At 41.2% G+C, this 22,614-nt stretch overlaps 1 protein-coding gene and 1 pseudogene across 1 annotated transcript; one reads left to right on the forward strand and one right to left on the reverse strand.

Moving 5' to 3' along the window:
- Positions 1 to 18,248: 18,248 nt before the first annotated feature.
- LOC148828187 (uncharacterized) lies at positions 18,249 to 20,052 on the forward strand. Its single transcript, XM_088925191.1, has 2 exons — positions 18,249 to 18,258; positions 19,028 to 20,052. Exons 1-2 carry the CDS (start codon positions 18,249 to 18,251, stop codon positions 20,050 to 20,052), a joined length of 1,035 nt encoding a protein of 344 aa, XP_088781317.1.
- Positions 20,053 to 20,887: 835 nt separating this feature from the next.
- LOC148828188 (uncharacterized) lies at positions 20,888 to 22,599 on the reverse strand (annotated as a pseudogene).
- Positions 22,600 to 22,614: the final 15 nt, after the last annotated feature.

Genomic DNA, 22,614 nt, shown 5'->3' on the forward strand with positions numbered 1-22,614 from the left:
ATCTGTCATCACTATGGTATGCTTTGAAATATATTTTGAAGTGTACTTCAACCAGGGTCTTAAACCAAAGTTAACAATTTCAGGAAAGCAGAATATGACAGAATGAAAATAATGAGACTGGGTTTAAAAGCTGGAAGGAAGATAACAGAAATATGACATCTATATTAAAAGGAAGGCAACTGTTAAAGATATTCTGTTCGAAGCTCAGAATAGATTAATCCCAAATGTAAGTCAAAAACAAGGAAGCTGTAGAAGTGTCCCAGATGGATCACTAAATCAATTAAGTAACTAACATTAAGGAGAAAGACAGCCTTTTATGGAATAATTTGAAAAGAACAACATTTGTGACAGAAACTATGTAAAATAAATTGTATGAAGAAATAGGGGGGTGTTAGCAAGACCCACAGAGAAAATATAATATGGGACTGGAGGCTAAAATAAAAAGCAGCAGTTTTTTGGTAATAAAATGGCAAAAGACAGAGTGAAAAAGCAAAGACTACGTTCTATTGTTTATTAAATGTTATGAACTGAAAGAGGCAGATATGTTACAGGTATTAGAAGCTCTTAACATAAAGAAATCTTTATGGCCTGATGGTATTTTAACAGTTGTATGTAAAATACATTAATTACACTAGTATGTTAATCAAAATGGTTCCAGTTGTAACTTAGGACAAGGGTTATATCTGTTGACTGGAAAATTACTAATGTAGCACCCTGACGATAAAAACCCAAATAATGATAGACCAATGTGTCTTCAAAAACTATACGTCAGGTTATGGAAACAAATAAAAAACCTGCGTGGAAGTAGTTTTCTAGGGATTATTAAAAATTGTTTTAAAAAGGAAAATCTTCCTTAATTAAGTTGTCTGAGTTCTAACAAACAGAGCACTTTTTTTAGGGTTTTGATAAAGTTGAAGGCAGAATGGAGTAGGAAGTATCTGGAGTCCAAACGGGTGGGTTGTGGTTTCCAGGCCCTGGTGTGGTACCATGAGTGAGGTACTTCACCACAGTCCACTCAGCAGTTTAAATAGGAAGCAGCACACCTTGGGGGGTAATACCTGCGATGGCCCAGGGTTGGGGGTGTGATTGACTCCAGAGAAACCAGGATTACCTCTGGCCTGAAAAGCTGCTGCTGCTTGAATATGGAATATGGAAATTCCCAACTATTGATAGGTAAATGGCATCCAATCAGGAAATGAAGTGTCTAGTACTTATTTGTGATAGCCTGAGTAAAGTTTTGTTTTATAATGTTCAGTATCGGTAGTTGCGCGGTTTGCATGGCTGGGAGGGTGGAAATGGAAGGCTGTATTGTTTTTATTTAAATAGTTTTCTTTCCTTTTTTGTAATTTTTTTAGACAGTATCTCAGTGTCAATTCTAGGCAAGCACATCTCTCAGATGTTTTACTGACCTTGTTTTTATTTTGTTTCTCTCAAACTGCATGTTCTGTGTTCCCAGAATAATACTTTATATCATCAGCTGCATGCATGAATGAACAGACTTTGCATATTTTCATAAAGGTATTTGTTACTGTTACTTACCTGAGGGCTTGTGTAGCCCATTAAGAGCTTTTATATTTAGGTCTTTTTTCCACAACTCACCAACCCTTTCTGTTAAATCTAGTTTGATCACAATAACCTGCTCCTCTGCTCTTTAGAGTTTTTTTTTTCAAACGGCTAGATTCTTTTATAAAGATGTGTGAACACTGGAGCTGCGCACCTTCCTTTCATGTTTTGAAGAAGTGGTGTTTCACTTGCAGCAATTGACTCATTTACAATATCACTTTTGATCATATCATATGCATTGATAAAATTTGAGGCAGATTAAAGCTGACTTAACAACATACCAAAGGTTACAAGAGAGAAGAAGACATTTGGCCCATATTGCCTGTTGATTGATACAAGGGCCTCATCAAGACGTTTCTTGAAAGAAGCCAGGCGACTGGCTTTTGCACAATTGTTGGGCATCTTGTTCCATACTCCCACATCCCTTTGTGTAAGGAAGCATTCACATGTTTTAATTGCAATTACACATGTTTCACGGTTCTGTCTAAGGAAATCCACTGGGCTGACATTATCAATGTCTTTCATTTCTGAAATACTGACATTCAAAGAAATGTTCATCTTATGGAAAGAAGGACGATCTGTGATCCAGAGGCAGTGTAAACGCTTACAAAATCAAGAGGTAGGTCACCTACTGACACACGTTCCAACACAGGGAAATCAGCTGCTTTTTAAAATTCTCTTTTAATTTTTAATTAAGACCCAATTAAGGTTGGCATTAAATATGTTCTATTGGGGATGATTGTTCCACTTTCATGACTTTCATTTTTTCTTCCTTATGGAGTTGTTCAGTTGCTCAATGTACTGTAGATGGTAAGCACATGAAAGCCAACATTTAGTGCAGCTGCACTTCCCACAGGAAGCAGTGCAAGGACTTTGGGAGAACAAAGTTTGATCAGGTTTAAGACAACAGAATTGCAACAATGGCAGTCTGACTGATGCTACTGTATTATGCAGTATGGGTTTATAAAAGTATTATCCATTTATGGGTTATTGCGAGAGAGAAACAAAGTTGCTGCCTTAAAGTTATTTTTTTACAAAAAAACGTTTTTGGTTTACATATTAACATATTCCATTTACATATATATATTACATTATAAATATTGCTATTTATTGCTATCATATTGCTATCAATGTAACAAGATATATGGTTTGTGTATCAATTCTCTGTTTGTCTCTCTTAATGCTTACTGTATGTTTTCAGCTGTCTTTTTATCCTTTGTAAGGCTAGATTATGTTTCTAAAAGTCTGTGGCCAAAGATAAGACTGATTTAGATTTTTAACTAAGTGTATAACAGCATATCCTGTGTCAGAGACAGTCTTCACAAGCTCCTGATGCTTCAGGACATTAATAAAGAAATATTTGTTTTCTCTTCTGTTTTTCTTTCATCAGAAGTGTCTAACAACATTACAGGGCTTGAGATTGATATCCTAATTATATTTGTGTGCCTCTCCATAACCAGCCAAAGACAACTCTTTTACATTACTTCCAGTTTGATTTACATAAGAACAGATCAGAAGTTAACTGAGCTTTAATATGATACACTGGAACAATGCCTGCGACAGTATTTTCCACCTCCATCAACCAGGTGCAAATTGATTGACTTGCTTGTGGAACGATGATGCCACATTCCTCCTGCAGTACTCCAGACACTGGTAGACTCTATTCCACATTGCACACAATTCATACTGGTCACATGTGGTAACCCAAAATCCTGTTAAATGGCATTTTTTGCCTACTGTCTATACAGTAAATATATACTGTTCAATACATGCTTGCTTTTAAAATACACCATAACCATGAAATATTTTCCTTGTAAGACATACTGTATACTGTACCATATATACTGTGTCTCATCACGTTTCACAGCGACATGCCCTAATTTAAGGTAGAATATGTGTTTTTAAGGTTGTCCACTTTAACTTTAGATACACCAAGTGGAATTAGAAGCCTGTCTAGATACAGGTGGTTCTGGTTTCAGTGTTGTCAAACTGTGAGGACTAATTAAAATGTATTCCTATCATGCATACATTCTGCATTTGCTTGGGACCTTAAAAGTGTGAAGCAGAACAGCAGGAGCCTTTCTGTATACAAACATACAAATGTTCACACGTACAAGGCATTTGGTTACCATGGGAACAGTGTCTGTGTTACCAATACGTATTATTGCCTTGTGGGTTTAACACTGGGTCAGTACACTATCACGCACTGTCATCACAGACCATTCTGGAAGTCATTCAGTATGCTTAGAAGGAGTGTTCTGTAAAGGGAGGCTTCACTCAACTGTGGCCATTAGGGAATCCAACTCTCACCTGTTCTGCAGGTTATCTCTGTCAGGATATGCAAATATGCATCTGGACAGAAGCCAAATCCTTCATTTTTGAGGCAGCTGCATTAAACTGTTGTAATGTATTGTGTTCCCATTAATTTCTACTTTTGTTTCCTAACTGTATGTTTTTTTCTTTAAGGCTGTGACAGATCTTCTCTTTAACTGCTGCCCTCTGTTGACTTTATTGTTAATTAAAGTATGAATAATCCTGAGCATTTTGATTCCATGCCAATATTGTAATGAGATATTTCTTTTGATTTATGCATATCATTATGAGTGTAATGATGGATGAGGCCAGTGTATGCCTTAGAGATCTGAAGGAAATTAGACTGCAGTTCATGCTTAAAAGGCAACTTTTAAAAGCATATTTTTTTATAAAAAGACGACAGTATACACTGCACTAGCATGCAAATGTTTTTGATCGGGAAAATGAACCTGCTTTACCAAATTCTGATGGATCAAAAGGCATTCACATTTTGAAAAATATAATCATTTGCATAAGGTTAATTAAACACAGAGCCAACAATTAAAATGAAGGATTACACTGTGGCACTGAGAATAATTTATGTACATTAATTTTTTCTTCATCAAATCTGACTTTAGCCTCTCACTTATTAATACTTCATAAATATGCTGTGTGCTGTACAGGTACTTGTATAATGATTATAGAACTAAAACATGAACAGGAAAAAAATCATTGAAAACACTTTCCATTTCAGCATTTCAGCAATCATTATGATGAGTCTTCAGCTTTACCTGCTAGACACAAAGCTATGTCATGCCATGTCTTATAGAACTATAGGAACTATACAACAATTTAAATCAGGTGAGTGTGTGACCCCAGGTGTGGTCCTGTGTTCCTCTGATATTAGTAGCACAGGACTGGAGAGACTGGAAAGTACAGGCTGCCCCTGCAGCACTGGCAGTGACTGGAATACAAATGTCCAGCTGGAGGCTTACTGAATGATGGAAACACTTGTGAATGGCAATTAAGTGCTAATGTTGTCTTGTAAGAGACCTCACTACAATCTTCCTGGTCACTTTTTCTGGCTTTTTTTGTAAATAAAGTAAATCCATAAAAAAGTAAACCACAAATACACTGTAGAATGTTTAATCTTGTTTTTGACATATTATTTCTCCTCTTCAGAATGTGATGGTGACATTAAAACGAGAGTTCAGTCCCCTGAGGATGCACGTGAGAATTGCTGCCAGCTCGGACCCTGGGCCTACAGTATGTCAAAACCTTTCCATACATCTGTTAATGGATCTCTAAGAACAAGGGCATTTTTAAACATCCTGCACAGCAAATGTTTTTGATTCACTGTGACCCGATGAACCTTTCATTTGTGCTTTTTGCCAATTGTTTTCTGGGTTCTATAATTTGTAAACTAAGTCCAGTCTGTTAGGAGATTGGATGAATGTCATGGCAGCCTCTCAACTTGTTATTGATTTCTTTTTTCCTGAAAACAACAGTCTTTATTATATTAGATCAATATTCCAGTACACCTCCAAGGCTTAAGTGAACGTGGAGTTACTTGACAGAATTGATTGGACATGAAACATGAAAACATTGGAGCCACTCCACTGTTGCCAAGTGGTCTCAAGTTCACCTTTGGAAACAGCTACTGAGGAGTCATTAAGGACCATTGTTGATAAAGAAAAATTATTTCTCCTTCCAAAAATAGTTGCTTTTCTCAGAACAATCATGTCTTCATTAAAGGCAAGCCTCTGAAAAAAAACGTTAACCTGGTAATAAAAGCAATTTATTTTGAGTTAAAATAAATCACACGGGAAAAGAAGCCTGGAGCCCATTTACTCTGTTTTTTTTCACCGTTAAAATTACTGCACATCCATTTTAAACTCATCAGCTAAACTGGCTCCATTTAGAAGACATGTCTTTCGTCACATTAACCTCCCATCAGTTATCTCATCAGAAGCAAACATCCCTCAGGAATTGACATTATTATGTTCATGTCATTCCCAGACCACTGGAAGCTAACGTAACACCACTGTACAAAACAGAATTTTGTGTTTAAATTCAATGTAAAGAATAACTGGATTTTTTATAAAAGCCAGTCCTACTGAAAGTGGTAACAGAAAAAAATGTTTTTATTTAACAGAACCTTTCATCAGATTTGCAACTGTGAACCAGTTATCCATAAAATACTGTACATGTTTTAGTGTCCCTCCCTACTTTACTGTAACAGAGCCTAATTATGCTGTTACTTTGCAAATGACAATCTTTTTTTCCTTGTTTTTTTATATTTTCCAAACTTTTAAGATTCTTTCTGTTACAGCGTCTGTAAATTGGTAAAACAGCAAACCTGATTTGTTCATTTTACAGGGCCCTGGTTCCCACCTTGACCCACTGTAGTTCGTATATACACAGTTTAGCCTCTCATAAAAACAGAAATCATTACTCATTAAACTATAAATCAGAACTAGTGTACAAATGCAGCCATTCAAACTGCGTGGTACAAACACAATTTGTACACGCAATTACCTACGTCATACCGCAGTACGGGATTGGCTGGCCAAAATGAGCGACAGGGGCACTCGTGGTTCATTGGTTGGTAGTGAAAAGATTTAATCATTTAATCTTTTTAATTCTCTTTTAATCCTCTTAGTATTTAATATTTATATGGAATTTTACAATTAAAGGGACATTTTAGTAGCTGAGCATAAAAAGAGATGATAAATGATAAACTATATTAATTTAGGAACATAAACATATCATGTAAACTGTATCTGGCTGGTATTGGTAGTTTAAAGAAAAAATACACACCATTATTCCACTTTCTCCCTAAACATTTTAAGCATCAATGTCTTACATGTGGTTATTTCGGAAACATTTTTACTGTACTTGCTCCTTCTGACCATATTAAGTGTATATACTTTGTGAAAAGTGATAGTGTTTTAACATTTTCTGTGAATACACTCATTATCAGAGTAAACAAAAGCATACTTTTAGAATTTGATTAATACGGAATATGATATGGAATCGCGTATCAAAAGAAATTAATAATGATATAATTATCAACAACTTAATATCGTACTTAAAGAAAAGCTCTTTAGCCAACATAGTTTATGCTGGCCCTTTTCATTTGCTTCTATCATATGTTTGAATCTTGAAGGAAATAGATACACTATGCAGGGCTAGAAATGTGTTTTAACACCTGTGAGTGCTCTAGGGAGGAATCACACCATGTCCCAGCAAACTATGGGATGATGTAATTGCTGTTGCTGAACTATTTTGATTATTAGATGGGGTGAGCCATAATTCAGAGAAACAGGCTGGACTTCAGTTCAGGACTGCAAATATGATTTGTCCCACTGTGTGTGATTAGTAGCCCACAGACGCCAGATGTCACATCAGATAATTAGGTAACTTGTGTAATTAGGTAACATCATGCTTACTATATTTTCTTCATTGCATGATTATATTTTTGAAATAGTTTAGCCTTTAGCCCTGGAAGGGAAACCTCTTCAGAGTCTCTACAGTACAGTATTTGAAATCTTCTATTGAAAAGGTGTGGTTTTTTTATATATACAGTGGTGTGAAAAAGTGTTTGCCCCCTTCCTGATTTCTTATTTTTTTGCATGTTTGTCACACTGAAATGTTTCAGATCATCAAACAAATTGAAATATTAGACAAAGATAACACAAGTAAACACAAAATGCAGTTTTTAAATGAAGGTTTTTATTATTAAGGGAAAAAAAATCCAAACCTACATGGCCCTGTGTGAAAAAGTGATTGCCCCCCCTGTTAAAACATAAATCAACTGTGGTTTATCACATCTTTGGAAAGCTGAGTTCAATTTCTCTAGCCACACCCAGGCCTGATTACTGCCACACCTGTTCTCAATCAAGAAATCACTTAAATAGGACCTGCCTGACAAAGTGAAGTAGACCAAAAGATCCTCAAAAGCTAGACATCATGCTGCGATCCAAAGAAATTCAGGAACAAATGAGAAACAGAGTAATTGAGATTTATCAGTCTGGAAAAGGTTATAAAGCCATTTCTAAAGCTCTGGGACTCCAGCGAACCACAGTGAGAGCCATTATCCACAAATGGCGAAAACATGGAACAGTGGTGAACCTTCCCAGGAGTGGCCGGCCGACTAAAATTACCCCAAGAGCGCAGTGACGACTCATCCAAGAGGTCACAAAAAACCCCACAACAACATCCAAAGAACTGCAGGCTTCACTTGCCTCAGTTAAGGTCAGTGTTCATGACTCCACCATAAGAAAGAGACTGGGCAAAAATGGCCTGCATGGCAGAGTTCCAAGACGAAAACCACTGCTGAGCAAAAAGAACATAAAGGCTCATCTCAGTTTTGCCAGAAAACATCTTGATGATCCCCAAGACTTTTGGGAAAATACTCTGTGGACTGACGAGACAAAAGTTGAACTTTTTGGAAGGTGTGTGTCCCATTTCATCTGGCGTAAAAGTAACACAGCATTTCAGAAAAGGAACACCATACCAACAGTAAAATATGGTGGTGGTAGTGTAATGGTCCGGGGCTGTTTTGCTGCTTCAGGACCTGGAAGACTTGCTGTGGTAAATGGAACCATGAATTCTGCTGTCTACCAAAAAATCCTGAAGGAGAATGTCTGGCCATCTGTTTGTGACCTCAAGCTGAAGCGCACTTGGGTTCTGCAGCAGGACAATGATCCAAAACACACCAGCAAGTCTGAATGGCTTAAGAAAAACAAAATGAAGACTTTGGAGTGGCCTAGTCAAAGTCCTGACCTGAATCCGATTAAGATGTTGTGGCATGACCTTAAAAAAGCGGTTAAGGCTCGAAAACCCTCCAATATGGCTGAATTACAACAATTCTGCAAAGATGAGTGGGCCAAAATTCCTCCACAGCGCTGTAAAAGACTCATTGCCAGTTATCGCAAACGCTTGATTGCAGTTGTTGCTGCTAAGGGTGGCCCAACCAGTTATTAGGTTTAGGGGGCAATCACTTTTTCACACAGGGCCATGTAGGTTTGGATTTTTTTTTCCCTTAATAATAAAAACCTTCATTTAAAAACTGCATTTTGTGTTTACTTGTGTTATATTTCAATTAGTTTGATGATCTGAAACATTTCAGTGTGACAAACATGCAAAAAAATAAGAAATCAGGAAGGGGGCAAACACTTTTTCACACCACTGTATATTTCTATAGGCTCCATTATGCAGAAGAGAAGACATGTCTTGTGCTGAACTAATTTACTATCACGAATGGAATACATTTGCCATCTTTGAGTTCTAACCGAAGACTGCAGATCATTTCATTCACAAAAAAATAAAATATGACTGTACATGGAATTTAAAGAGTGACTAAGTGAAGTTTCAGCATTACCAGATTTAGTAAGTTTTACTTAACCATCCACTGTTTGACTTATAAACTATTCAGAAAAAAAAACACTTCTTTAAAGGTCATAGTCAATACTGAGTCTCCTGTTCGATAATTTACATTAGTGCTTTTCCCACATTATTAAAACCCATAACATTTGAGCAACTAATATTTTATAGTTAATGGATGGATATACCTGTAAATCCATCAAAAAGCTAAATGTATACTTTGTTGAATTTGTGTTGTGTGCTTAACAGGTATAAGGCAGAATGGATGAATGAATTATTTTTTCCCCTGATAATGGGACAAATTGATCTAATCTGGCTCATTTCAACCAAACGTATATAACATTTTGGTACATAATGTATTGCATCAGTAATTACAGTATATAGTAATTCCAGTGCAATTTTTGTTAATATTTTGTTTATTTTCAAGTGTATTTAGTTTATTGGCTTTCTTGTTTTGTTCTAAATAATGTTGGACAATTTTGCACTTTGGAAATAAAATCATGAGTTATGTAAAGAATGAAAAATAAATTCTAATTAATTTAGTACTTATAATTTTGGAATTTCTATTTTTTTGAAAACATAGAAGTACTCATAAAAATAAAGATGCAAGCTCCACTTTTTCTATAGGCACCTTTCCTATGTGTGATATGTCAGACAACCAGACTGAAGTTATACAGTAATTGTATAATTACAGTACCATTAAAAAGGCACATCAAGGAGGAATAAAAACTGTTTTTAAGCCTTTTTGCTGAAACAACTTTTTATTTGTTTTTAGCAAAGTTAATGGCAAGACACACAGCAGTTATCAATTATAATAGCACCCTACCACCAGCCACAGCATGAAACACTACATTAAAGCAACATCTACTGACAGATGCACAGCTAACTATTATTTATGGTGCACAGGAGAAAGTATAGAGAGGAAAGTATAGTGAAGGGCACATCTGAGCCGTGCCGACACAATGCAATTTAAACGAATCCTAGTTTGTTACTCAGCTTCATTCTCCAGCACATAAAGGTTGCAAGAATTAAAAGAAATATTGCTTCAAATTGATGTTCATGCAAGCCCAGAAGCACTGTTCTGTCATTTTTACTTTTACATAACAGAAGTTATCGTTTCAGAGATCAAGGAATCAAACAGTGCATCCGTTTATTGCTATAGTATTCCAGTGATAATGAAGTTAAACTGGCATTTTACTGAAATCACGCAGGACCGAAATGTTTGTCTGGCAAAGTCAAGAAAAATGAAGCCTTCTGGAGCCTTGGGAGCACATATCCTCTGCAGAATGCAGTCTGTGGAAGATATTACACTGTTTCATGGATTGCACCTCTCATGAACAAACAGAGGTGTCCCCATTGCTCCTGTTATAGAAGGATTTTAATATACTGCACTAACATACTGTATGAATATAAGATATTAAAGAAGATTAAGCTAAACACTGCTTTTCTGATATGTGTTTTAAATCCACATTAACAAGACGTAAATTATTTGTGTTGTTTTGAGAAGTTTTACATTGTTTTATTAAACCATTCTTTTTAATTCTCTCATTTATAATCATCCAGTTAAGGTAATTAAAGCACAGCAGGTGCCTGGAAGAGCTGGAATGAGTGTATTAATGATTTGTAATTCATTGCAACTGCAGCACTTCATAATAAAAATAATTTTAGGGTATTGTTAAATCATAAAGATACTTAATGAGATAACAGGGGGACTCAGATCTTCTCTTTAACACTACGCCTCTCATTATGCATGCATAATCCCCTTTCCAGTTCATTCACAACACAATTTGTTGTGTTTGTAATGTAACATGATGGGAAAAGAAAATGGAATTTCTTTTGGCTTTGATCTCCTTAACACCATGGATTAAATTAAGGCACAGCACTTCCCACAAAAGGGTTAATGACCTCAGTCATTTGACTGGTGATGCCTTATCTTCCTACTGTACCTCCGTGTTGACTGGACACACCCCGCTCTGTAACTGATACGTTTTCCATTTTCTTTATTTTATCGTTTAAAATTACAAAAGAATCTTAATTTATGTTGGGTTTTTTATTTGAACAGATCTCACTAATTATACCATTGTCTGTAGTTTGAACTGCATGATTAATATTTTGTGTTATTTGGCTGACACTTTTATCCAGAGTGATTTAGACTTGGGCACTGATGTTATATACTGTGATGTTATGTACTGTATAGTCAGATTGCTTCAGTAAAATATCCACCTATATATTCACCCCAGTATGGCTTTTACGTAAAACCTAGACTGTTGCATGTTCAATGTGCATCAGCATATTGTTACTTGATATGAGAAAATACGAACATATAATGACTTGCATATTATGATTTCAGGTAAAAATGGTAGGCACTCTGTGCTTCGTATTTGAGTTGAGTAAAAATTGTCGAAATGAGATGATCAAGAATCTATATAAGCAGCCATTCAAAAACACCTGATTTTAGTTAATGCAAGAACAGCCAAAGATATGACCATGCCTGTACTGGGTAAGATCACCTGGGTGCCAGGGTCAAAGGTTGTGAGAAAAGTTTCCTGAAGAACGAGATAATTTTGCTTCTTAGCGATCAGCAAACTAACCTGGAGAGTCAAGGAGACTAGCTATGAGAGGGACAGGCCATGTCCTGGTACAGTAGGTATTGGGTCCGCGCACTGTTTTCAGACAGCAGTGACTATGGCAGAGCAGCAGAATGGCTTCCTTGCAGGCATGGAAATGATTTGTACTTATATGAAGTCGTAGTCGTAGAGAGAGTCATACGTTTTATTCACCAATGAATGCCATTTTGCTCTTCACAGACCTGCCAGAAGACAATGTTAGGATAGATATTTGTGCTATTATGCTGACTGCAGCATCACTCAAACTAACCATTGGAGGAAGTATGATCATATGAGGAGGAATCTCCTTTAACACAAGCACATCTTTGGTGCAGATTGAGGGAATGTTACTGTTTAGTGATATACTGACAAAGTCTTTGAGTTTTGTGTTCCTCCAAGCCTATTGGGATGTGCTAAAGTACCAGAAATGCAATGGAAGACAAAACAGCACTAGGATTACAAAGGAGAGATTTCAAGACATCAATATTGATGCAGTAGAAAGCCGTTTGACCTGATCTAAGTCCTGCAGATCACTACTGTCATCAGCTGTTTAAAGAACTCTAACAAGTAAAAAAAACAAGGCTTGTCTTTTTGAAAATCATACATTTCAATATAAATGACGCTGTAGTTTAGTTCTAATGCAATGGACTCTAATCTAATGCAATGGACTCTGCGTGCAATGGAAGTAAGATTTATTATCTGGAATTACTTTGTGATTATTTTTCTCACCCTTTTTGTCTATGGGAATGTAGCCACTTTCTCTGGCATATGTTTTGCTGAGGACCCATACTGTAGGTCTTGTGTGAGTTGAAAAACGTTTGCTAAGGAATTCTATATTTTTTTGTTTTTCTTTAGGTACAATTGGTAAATACCATCAGGCCCTGGAGAGTGTTTTTAATCTGAAGTACTACTAATACCTGTAATTTTAATTAATATAGAGCCCTATATTTCTTCAGCCTGAGGCATGTTGCTGATTTCTTCATTTGAGCACATATAAGCGAAACATTCGTGCAGTATTCATATTCAGTTGGTAATATTTATTACATTAGCTATTTCTCTTTCATTATTAAAATGTTTTCTGTTTTTACCTCCGAGACACTTTGTCTCTCACTGTTTTTTTTTACCCTGTGATACAGAAAAAACCATCGTCTTTATTATTTATTTTTGCCTTCGTTGTACTATTATTTTTGCCTCTCTTATGGTTGTTGTATGTCCTGTTCTATCTCTAATGTCCTGCTCTATCTCTACTTGCAGTTCATTATACACCTTTTCCTGAAAGGGCACCCTTTACTTTTTAATTATTTAATTAAATGTTTTCTTTCTCTTTATATTTTTCTTGATTTATTAAACCATTTGCACCACTGCCTTCTTACCTTTGATTTGTGTGCTCTTCAGATTCGTCTATTCTGTGCTTCAGGCAGAAAATCTTTAATCCGTTGCCTTCTCTTCCCTACTGATTCCACACATACCCTGTCCTGTCCCTCTTTAATGCTCTTTCATAGTTTGCTTTCTTGAAAATGATTTTTTATCACCTGTTATTTTCAGGGATTGTCAGCATGTAATCGACAAGTGCCTATAAAAACTGCGGGTGTCTGTAAAAAATCTTGCATGGTCCTTCCCTGTTCTAGAACGTTTGAGAAAGTTGTCCCAGACCTGAATCAAAATATATTAAAATGAAACAAAGTTACATTGAAAAGGTTATTAAAATATAAAATTAGACATTAGGACCACTAGGTAGTGCTGTTGAGTGATGGTATTAACACAAATCCGCTACACTTTAAAAAGTGAAAATGAAGCCCTTTTGCTTCTTTATATCACAGCAACTGTTGTTGCCAGGAGACATGTCTTTTTTTTTTCTGAAGGAAGGAGGTGTGAGCTTTATATTTCATCATTCCTTTTTGTCACAGAGAGATTAAAGTTTAATCAGCACTGAAATTCAGTTTGGCACCAAGACAAATACTGATAAACTGCACTGCAGTGCTAAAATCGACAGACGTACCACCATTACACCACAGAGGAGCTATTAATAAATGAAAAACTGGGCGGCTAGATCAATTGAGTTTGTGCTGCAGTGATGTGAGGTTTTGAACAAGGAAGTGTAATGTATACATATTGATGAGGTGTTTGTGCAGTTCTCCTCTTAATTAATCCCCTCCAGAACGGTATGGGAGATCGAAATGGACTTTGTTTCTTGCAAATGCAACTAGTGGTGTATTTAAGGGGGTATTGTACTTGACATACTTTCTTCATGGAATTCATTCATTAGAGAAGTTTTCCTACTGGATATAGCCAGAAATGACTAAGGGACAAAGCTTTGTGTTTCATAGTAGTTCAGGTGGGTAGCTGCGTCAGCATGCGTAGGCTGCAAAGGAACAAGCAATAGATTTGCTCACACCCGAAGAAAGCTCCACAGCCCAAAAGTTGTGTTTTCTTTCTTCTCCTTTCAGCATGGAATAAACCTATTACTTGTCCCTTTGTGTCTCATATACTGTACTACAGTCCATTTAACAAGGGTAATTTTTTTTCCACTGAAGAGGTGCAAGCTTAGGTTTCCATCTGTAGGTAATATGATGTATTTTCAACATCTCTAGGAAGAACTACAGTATTTTCACAAAAAAGGAGAAACAATCACCCAGTAATATCAATAAAAATCACACAAAAAAAACTTTCTGGGACTCTTAAATTCAGCAAACTGAATGATTCCTTCCTTGAGAAAAACGGGTGTAAACTGAAAATGGTGGTGGCTAAATGTTTTAACAAAAACCAAAGCCAAACTTCTGAAAGACGATAACTAAAGTTAAGATTCTAAATGTCTATTAAGCATTATTGTACATTTATGATTACAATAAGTTGTAAGGAAACATGGTAATTAACATACATTAATTAACCATATAAGTGAATACAGTATTTTGTTGTCTATTTTTGCTCTTAAAATGTTTATAACTACTCTTTTACATGGCATGATTGTGCATGACTGAAATGCTCCGAGACAGGGGTTAAATCCTCAAACAAAAATAGAGCTCTGAATTACAGCCAGTGGGTTGAGTTACACCCATTTACACTCACAGATTGGAAATCTATTGTTGAGTAAAGTGGAGTCATGGATAAAGTAGAGTAACATAATGGCAGTGTGACGAATGGCAGTCTCATAAGGTCTTTCACATTTACACCTACATGGTTGACTCACCTGTTCCATATTGTTGCTATCCAGGTGTATTTATCATCCCAGAGCACATGGAGAGAAAAGGACACTATCGTTGGTGCCAGTTATCTTCATAGCTGTTACTCTGTTTTTAATTTTTTTGCACATTTTTGCACCTCATTTTCATTTTCTGTGACCATCCCATGACTTACAGCAAGGCAGTTTTGTCACAGTAACTATACAAATAGTAGTAGAAAATTTCCTGAAAGTTATCTCATGAGTGCTGACTATTTTCTTTTTCTAAATAGTGCTTTCACGCAGCTTGTAGGTTGCTGAAGCAATACTTGGAGAAATGTTAAGGGAAACATTTTTTTAATTGCTTGGCATTTCAATACTGAGCTTGGGTTTTTTTTTAACACCAGACTACATTATTCCACAAATGTGTCTTGCTGTTGCTACGGTGATAAATGCAACTAGAGAATTTCTGATACTCTGCTTGTATTAAAGATACATGATTGAAAACTAAAGATTTTATTGTCCAATATTGAACACAGAACCACAAAGGGAGTGCAATAAGATATTAACTTACATTTTGCCCTGTCCTCTTTAGTAAATGCAGCCTCTTCCCTGCATAACAATGTGAGTCAGTGCTATGTTCTCCACATGGCTGAAACATACAGTGAAGAGTACAGGTGTCTATAAATATGAATGAGTTGCTCTTATTTGAAATGCCAGTCATTCCTGTTCAGAGCTACTGTGCTTACGGAGGAGATAAGCAGGCTTCACTGTTCAGAAGCCACACAATGAACCTTGCTAATAGAGAAGGATAATTTCTCCTGCTTGCTGATTTCTTTATATTAAAATTTAATCTCGAGGATACTGTCTGTGTGCATTTTAGATCATTACCTGCTTAGCCATGTAGGGTTTTCCACTGTATCAATTCACCAAGATTGTTATATAACCTACCAGTTTCTACACAAGCATAACATGATTTAATTAAACCTATGAGAAAGGGAAGTGTTTTCTTTCAAACCTCATGTAATTTTAGACTTTTCTGATATGAGTACAGTGTACTTTTTATTTTAAAACTAACAAGGTCATTTTTCCAAACATTTTATCAAGCCCAGTGGCTTTAAACATGCTTGTTTGTGACTACTGCTGTGTAAATTACCTCCTATGACCAAGTGAGCAAACCACAGTGTTCTATCAACAGAATGAGCTGTACTGAAAACCCTTGAGACTCAAGGTCTCATATTCACTCATGACTCTGCAGTACACCAACATTAAGAGTTTGAGCACAGGTCTTACACATTTTAAAAGCTAAACTTTGATGTCTTGCTGTACTGGCTTTTCATCAGTGGCTTTCTGCCATTTTATGAGAACTTTACAATGCATCCTGTACTAATATGTCAAATCTGTTTTGATTTGTATGACAATATGATGTTAAATCGAAAAAGCTAACTGTTCACCTCTCATTATCACTCATAATGCAGTTTACAATTTTTAATAAAAGGATATAGCTTTAGTAAAGAAACATTAAATTTGATCATTTGCAAAGATTCCATTAGTCCCTGAAATTCTTATGCATAATCTCAAAATACAGTAGTAATATACAGTAGGCGACAGATGTCTGTTCCATAAGATGTTATTTAAGACGTTAAATAACCCTACAAAACATATAAAACAAGTAGATGTTAAATTTAGGAAAGCATGTATTTTGAAAATGAAATATTCAGTACTATAGAGCATATCTATGCAGCACTAAAAAAAAACAAATTAAACAATCTTACATTATTGGAAGACTTTTAAGTGCATTACTCCTGGAAGCCATTAGCAGCAAATCTCTGTCTTAATGAAAATCGATATGCAGTACCTTTTTTGTAGAGTAGAGTCGCATGTACTGATCTTGAAATTCTTAGGGGTGCAGGTTAAAGTTTTATAACTGGAAAGGTTCTGTTCTTACTTAAGTCCTGGGGGAGTAGTAACTTGATCATGTGTTCAGACCATGGATCTGAAATCACACCAGCCGACCATAAAATTTAAAGAGCAGCATCAAAGTGTTTGAAATGTGAAAAAGTATCCAGAGGTTATACAAGCATATCAATAAAGTCATGCACAAGATATTTGTGCTTTATTCACAGCATTGTTTGATCTTATTTCCTGGTCCATTAAGATGGCTGGTGTTCATTTTCCACCAAGATCACTTTCTCCTGATTCTGTATGACTGTACAGACTGTATTCTTCATTACTGTTTTCCATTTCAAATTATTAACCATCATACTACCCATTCATGGAATTAATATTCAATGGCAAAGGTATGGTAGCATCCGATTCAAGTAGCATCGATGGTATTCCTAACATTGATGAACTGTAACTGAAAGTAGATTTAGAAAAGAAACTACAAATTGCATCAAATTACATGTATAAACATTCAGGCTATTCTTTTTTAGAATGAATATATAGTGGTTTGGGATTTAATTGTAATTTTTTATTTAGACTTGGATTGGAATTTTAATCCAGAAACTGGTTCTTTCTTAAATTGAAAACTGGTTACTGGGTATAAAACAGAGTATATATCAGTGGTATCTGCTCAAGTTGATATGATGGAATTAGTGAAGTACCACAATGTAACTATTGTATCAATGTTCTAAACTCTGCTGTAGTAGTAGTCCACACACTACTGCAGAAGATATTAATAATGTAGACTGGCAAAACACCATAGAAGATGCAAAGAAGATTTAACATGACATAAATAAATTCAAAGCCCATAAAGGCAAATTGAGGAGCAAGATTACTGTAAATCAGTGATTTTCTTAGGAATTCTGACTGCACTATGCAAAGTTGACCAACTGTAAAAGTTAGATAATTGGAAATGTAAACTTAACATATGCCTGAGGATGTGGTGTACTGAAGACCACTGGAAACCTTTACATAGCGAAGGGTATCAGTATAACTGCAAAGGATTATATCTGAACAAACTGGTAACCAAACAGCAAGGGACACTGTAAATAATTTTGTATAATAAACCTCAGACTGGGCAGATAATCAAGGGCGAGAAGGTAAACAGCTCTATGAGCAAAGAGCACACTGTTTGCAGCAAGCAACAGAGGCAGACTGATGAACATAGGCAAGCATGGAACAAGCAAACACAGTACAGGGCATAATCTATGTTCCCTCTATTTTGTTTCTGCTGAGCAGATGACATAATAACCTGAGTGGCGTAAAAAGCTGTAGTGCAGGAGGCACAGGGCTTCAAAATGGTCCCATGTGAGAACTCAGTGATCGACGGAAAAGACCTAAGGCAAGGCCCAAGGGGCATAATGACATGTACTGCTGTTGCTGATTTTGTGAAAGTTTGCAATAGTTTGCCAGCTAAACCAAAGGAAGTATCTACAATATATATTTTTAAAGGCCTTTTCTAAGTACTACCTATTGAGTTGACCGATAATTTATTGCAAAACTGTATTTAAACTCTCCCACGAAGGCCTACTTGTTTTGCCACATTATCTGAATTTTTGATTGATTGTTTGCTGTTCAGTAACGTCATTGATTATGCGTGAACCGCACCTCCTGAATGATAAAATAAAACGTATGAAGTTCTTGAAGATTCCATTTCCAACGTGCAAATGTTTATTTTCTTATATTTCGTTTGATGTTTGTTGAACAGTTGATTGATGTAAATGTCAATAAACCGCTTACTTACATACTGTAACGCCCTCGCCTGGTGGTGAGGAGGAAGCGCCCCTAGGCGCTCGTAGTACCGCGGGGCATGCTGGGAGTGGTAGCCGGGGAGAGTATGAGGGTCAGCACGATGACCAGCGGCTGACCCTACCTGTGTAAATAATGTCCTAGTAATTCGAGTGCCCTGTGTAGTCCTGTAAAAGTGTAGTGTGTTGTTAGGTAATTACCACCCTAAATATGTGTACGTGTTCCGTCAGTCTCCTCATGTGTGTGTAGATCCTGTGTTTGGTTTTGGTGTGGTTGTCAAATAAAGTCAGTGTTTTGGCTGGTTAATCGCGTCTCCACTGTTCTTTAGTTCTGAAAAGAACCTGCAACGCTACATTGGTGTCAGAAGCGGGCAGAATGAGCAACTCGTGGCAGACATTACCCGACTCTGTTAAGCGCCGGCTGACGCTGACAGACGCAGAACCCATCGGCAGCACACATAGGGAGCCTGAGCAACTCCTGGGTGCGACAGGTGGCCACAGCCCTTACCAGGGCTACCCAGTAGTGGCCCCGCCAGTAGAATTGGGGCGGCTGCCCCGGAGAGAAGATGCCCTCCCTGCCGGAGCCGATCAGCGATTCCCACACCCATCGGCGCGGGTGCGACCAGGTCGCTACGATGGTGAAGCGCCTTGGGAAACCTATGAGGCACAGTTCCAGCTCGCGGCCCGGACGAATGGCTGGAGCCGGGCGGAGATGGCCGGCCACCTGGCGGCGGCGCTGGAAGGAGCGGCCTGCCAGGTGCTCCTGGACGTCCCGGAGGAAGACAGAGGCGACTACGCGGCGCTGGCGGCAGCCCTCCAGCTGCGCTTCGGTGTAGAGGAGGCGCCGGACTTGATGCGGGAGAGGCTGGCCCTGCGGCGGCGCCGACCAGGAGAGCGACTGGGCCCGGTCGCCGCGGATGTCATGTTCCTTGCCCGCCGAGGATACCCAACTTTCCCCCGGGAGGCGCAGCGGGAGATGGCTCTCCAGGCCTTTCTCAAGGCCCTCTCGCCAGAGGAGCTGCGGCGCCACGTGCAGCTGGCCATGCCAACATCGCTGGAGCAGGCCTTGGCCCTTGCCACACGGGCTGAGGCTGTGTTCGGGGTGGCTGGAAGCGCCACCAGACGCAGTGCGCCCTGCCGGCTGACCGAGACGGCGACGGAGGAATCCAGCGAGGGGGAAGAGGAGCCAGCCCGGGCAGCGACCCCCGCGGAACAGCCCCGCACGCTGATTTGCGACCGCTGCGGGAAGAGAGGACACCGAGCCCGGCTCTGCCGGGCACCCGAGCCTCGTCCTCCCCGATCGGCGTCGGGAAACGGGAACGGGGCGGCTCAGCGCGGGGAAGGCCGCCCTTGAACACCTCAACCCCCGCTCCGGAGAGCGCTGTAAAAACCGGTGCCCCTCACGCCACCGTGGGGCGAGTCGGCTGTAGCCGAGGCCTGTACCTCCAATGCCGAATCGAGGACCAACCCTGCCTGGCCCTACTCGACACCGGTTCTTCGGTGACCCTACTCCGACCGGGCGTCCTCCCCGACACCGAGGGCACCAACCCCCCAGGATGGGAGGCCTCCAGCCTGCGGCTAAGGACCGTGACGGGACAGCTCGCTGCAGTCCGGGGGAAACAGGTGCTTGCCTTCCGTCTGGGTGCAGCGACGGTGCGCCACCCCTGCTACCTCGCACCCATCCAGGAGGACTGCATTCTGGGGCTGGACCTGCTGCAGCGAGTGGGGGCCAGTTTGGACTTGGACCGGCAGGAGTTGGTGTGGCAGGGGGAGCGACTGCACCTGGTGGAGGGCAGGCCCGGCGAAGGCCGAGGGACGCGGGCTTGCCGGAGCCGGGGGAACAAGAGGCGGCGGCGGCGGCGGCGGCGTCAGTCGCCGGGGCAGACCAGGCCTGTGAGCCGGGGAGCGAGCGTGCCGGATCCTGCTCCCGAGTCAGCCGAGGGGCCAGACAAGGCGGCGGCGGCGGGGGCCGAGCGTTGCGTGGAAGCGAGGCGCGCCGTGGAGGACCTCTTCCAGCGGAGCTGCGAAGGCCTCGATCAGGACCAGCGGCAGCGGCTCCAGGAGCTACTCGCCCAGAACGAAGATCTCTTTGCGGCGAGAGATGAGGACTGCACCCGCACTGCCCTGGTCCAACACGAGATCAACACCGGCGACGCTCGGCCCATCCGCATCCCACCGGGACGCATGATTCATGCCAAGCGGACCGCCGCCGAGGAAAAGATCCGGGAGATGGCCGCAGCGGGGGTGATTGAGCCCTCCGCGAGCCCGTGGTCGGCGCCAGCCGTACTGGTAAAAAAAAAAGACGGCTCGTGGAGGTTCTGCGTCAACTATCGCAAGCTGAACGAGGTCACCCGGAAAGATTCCTATCCCCTGCCGAGGATAGATGACGCCCTGGACTACATCACCGGGTCGACCTGGTTCAGCTCCCTGGACCTCCGCTGCGGCTACTGGCAGGTACCGCTTGCTCCCGATGCTCGCCCGAAGACGGCCTTTTCCATCGGCCAGGGCCTCTGGCAGTTTACTGTCATGCCTTTTGGCCTGTGCAATGCCCCGGCGACGTTCGAGAGGCTGATGGAGAGGGTGCTGGCATCGGTCCCGCGGAACCAGTGTGTGTTGTATCTGGACGATCTGCTGGTCCATGCCCGGAGTTTCGATCAGGCCTTGACGAACCTCCAGGCGGTGCTGGCCTGCATCCGCCGTGCTGGCCTGAGGCTCAACCCCCGCAAGTGCGAGCTCCTGCGGCGGGAGGTGACCTTCCTGGGACATGTTGTTGGACCGCGAGGGGTGGCTACGGACCCAGGTAAGGTCGCCGCAGTGAGGGGCTGGCCGACTCCACGCACCGTCGCGGAGCTGCGCAGCTTTCTGGGGTTGGCCTCATACTACCGGAGGTTCGTCCGGGATTTTGCCAGCATCGCTGCCCCGCTGCACCGCCTCACCGACAAGGGCCGCCGTTTTGACTGGGACTCGGGCTGTGAGACTGCCTTCGGCCGGTTGCGTGAAGCTCTGGTGGGGGCCCCCGTGCTGGCCTACCCCGACCCGCGGTTGCCGTATGTTCTCGATACCGACGCGAGTGACTCGGGGGTGGGCGCGGTGTTGGCGCAGGAGGGGCCGGATGGGGAGCGCGTAGTGGCCTACTATAGTCGGGCTTTGACTAGGCCCGAGCGGAACTACTGCGTGACCCGTCGCGAGCTGCTAGCGGTGATGGCGGCGGTCCACCACTTCAGGCCGTACCTGTTCGGGACCCGGTTCCGGCTGAGGACCGACCATGCGTCCCTCACCTGGCTGCTCCACTTTAAGGAGCCGGAGGGGCAGATGGCGCGATGGATAGAGATCCTGCAGGAGTACGACTTCACTGTCGTGCACCGTGCGGGGTCTCGCCATCTCAATGCCGACGCTCTCTCGCGGCGCCCCTGCGAGGCCGCGGACTGCCACCACTGCGCCCGGCGGGAGCAGCGTGAGGGGGCTGTCCGCCCCGTGGCGGGGGTGAGCACCGCGGCCACGGCCCGGGAGGGGCCGCTGGGGGTGGGCCTGCCAGACCTGGCGCAGCGTCAGGCAGCTGATCCTGACGTGGGGCCGGTGCTCCGCTGGAGGGCAGCAGGAGTGCGGCCTACGCGAGAGGAGCTCGCCCCGCACCCAAAGTCCGTCAAGGCCCTCTGCGCCCTGTGGGAGGCCTTGGAGGTAAAGGACGGGGTGCTGCGCCGGGGGTGGCGGGTACCCTCCAGTGGCGAGGTACGGTGGCAGCTGGTGGTGCCTCGGTCGCTCCGCGGGGCGGTGCTCCGAGCGGTGCACGGCCAGCCGGGCGTGGGGCACTTCGGCGGTAAAAAAACCCTGCAGCGTCTCCGAAGCCATTTTTATTGGGGTCTTTGCCACCGGGACGTGGAGCGGTACTGCCGAACGTGTGCGGTGTGCGTGGCAC

The sequence above is a fragment of the Atractosteus spatula genome, chromosome 9, assembly GCF_055471065.1.
Source record: "Atractosteus spatula isolate fAtrSpa1 chromosome 9, fAtrSpa1.hap1, whole genome shotgun sequence".
NCBI lineage: Eukaryota > Metazoa > Chordata > Actinopteri > Semionotiformes > Lepisosteidae > Atractosteus > Atractosteus spatula.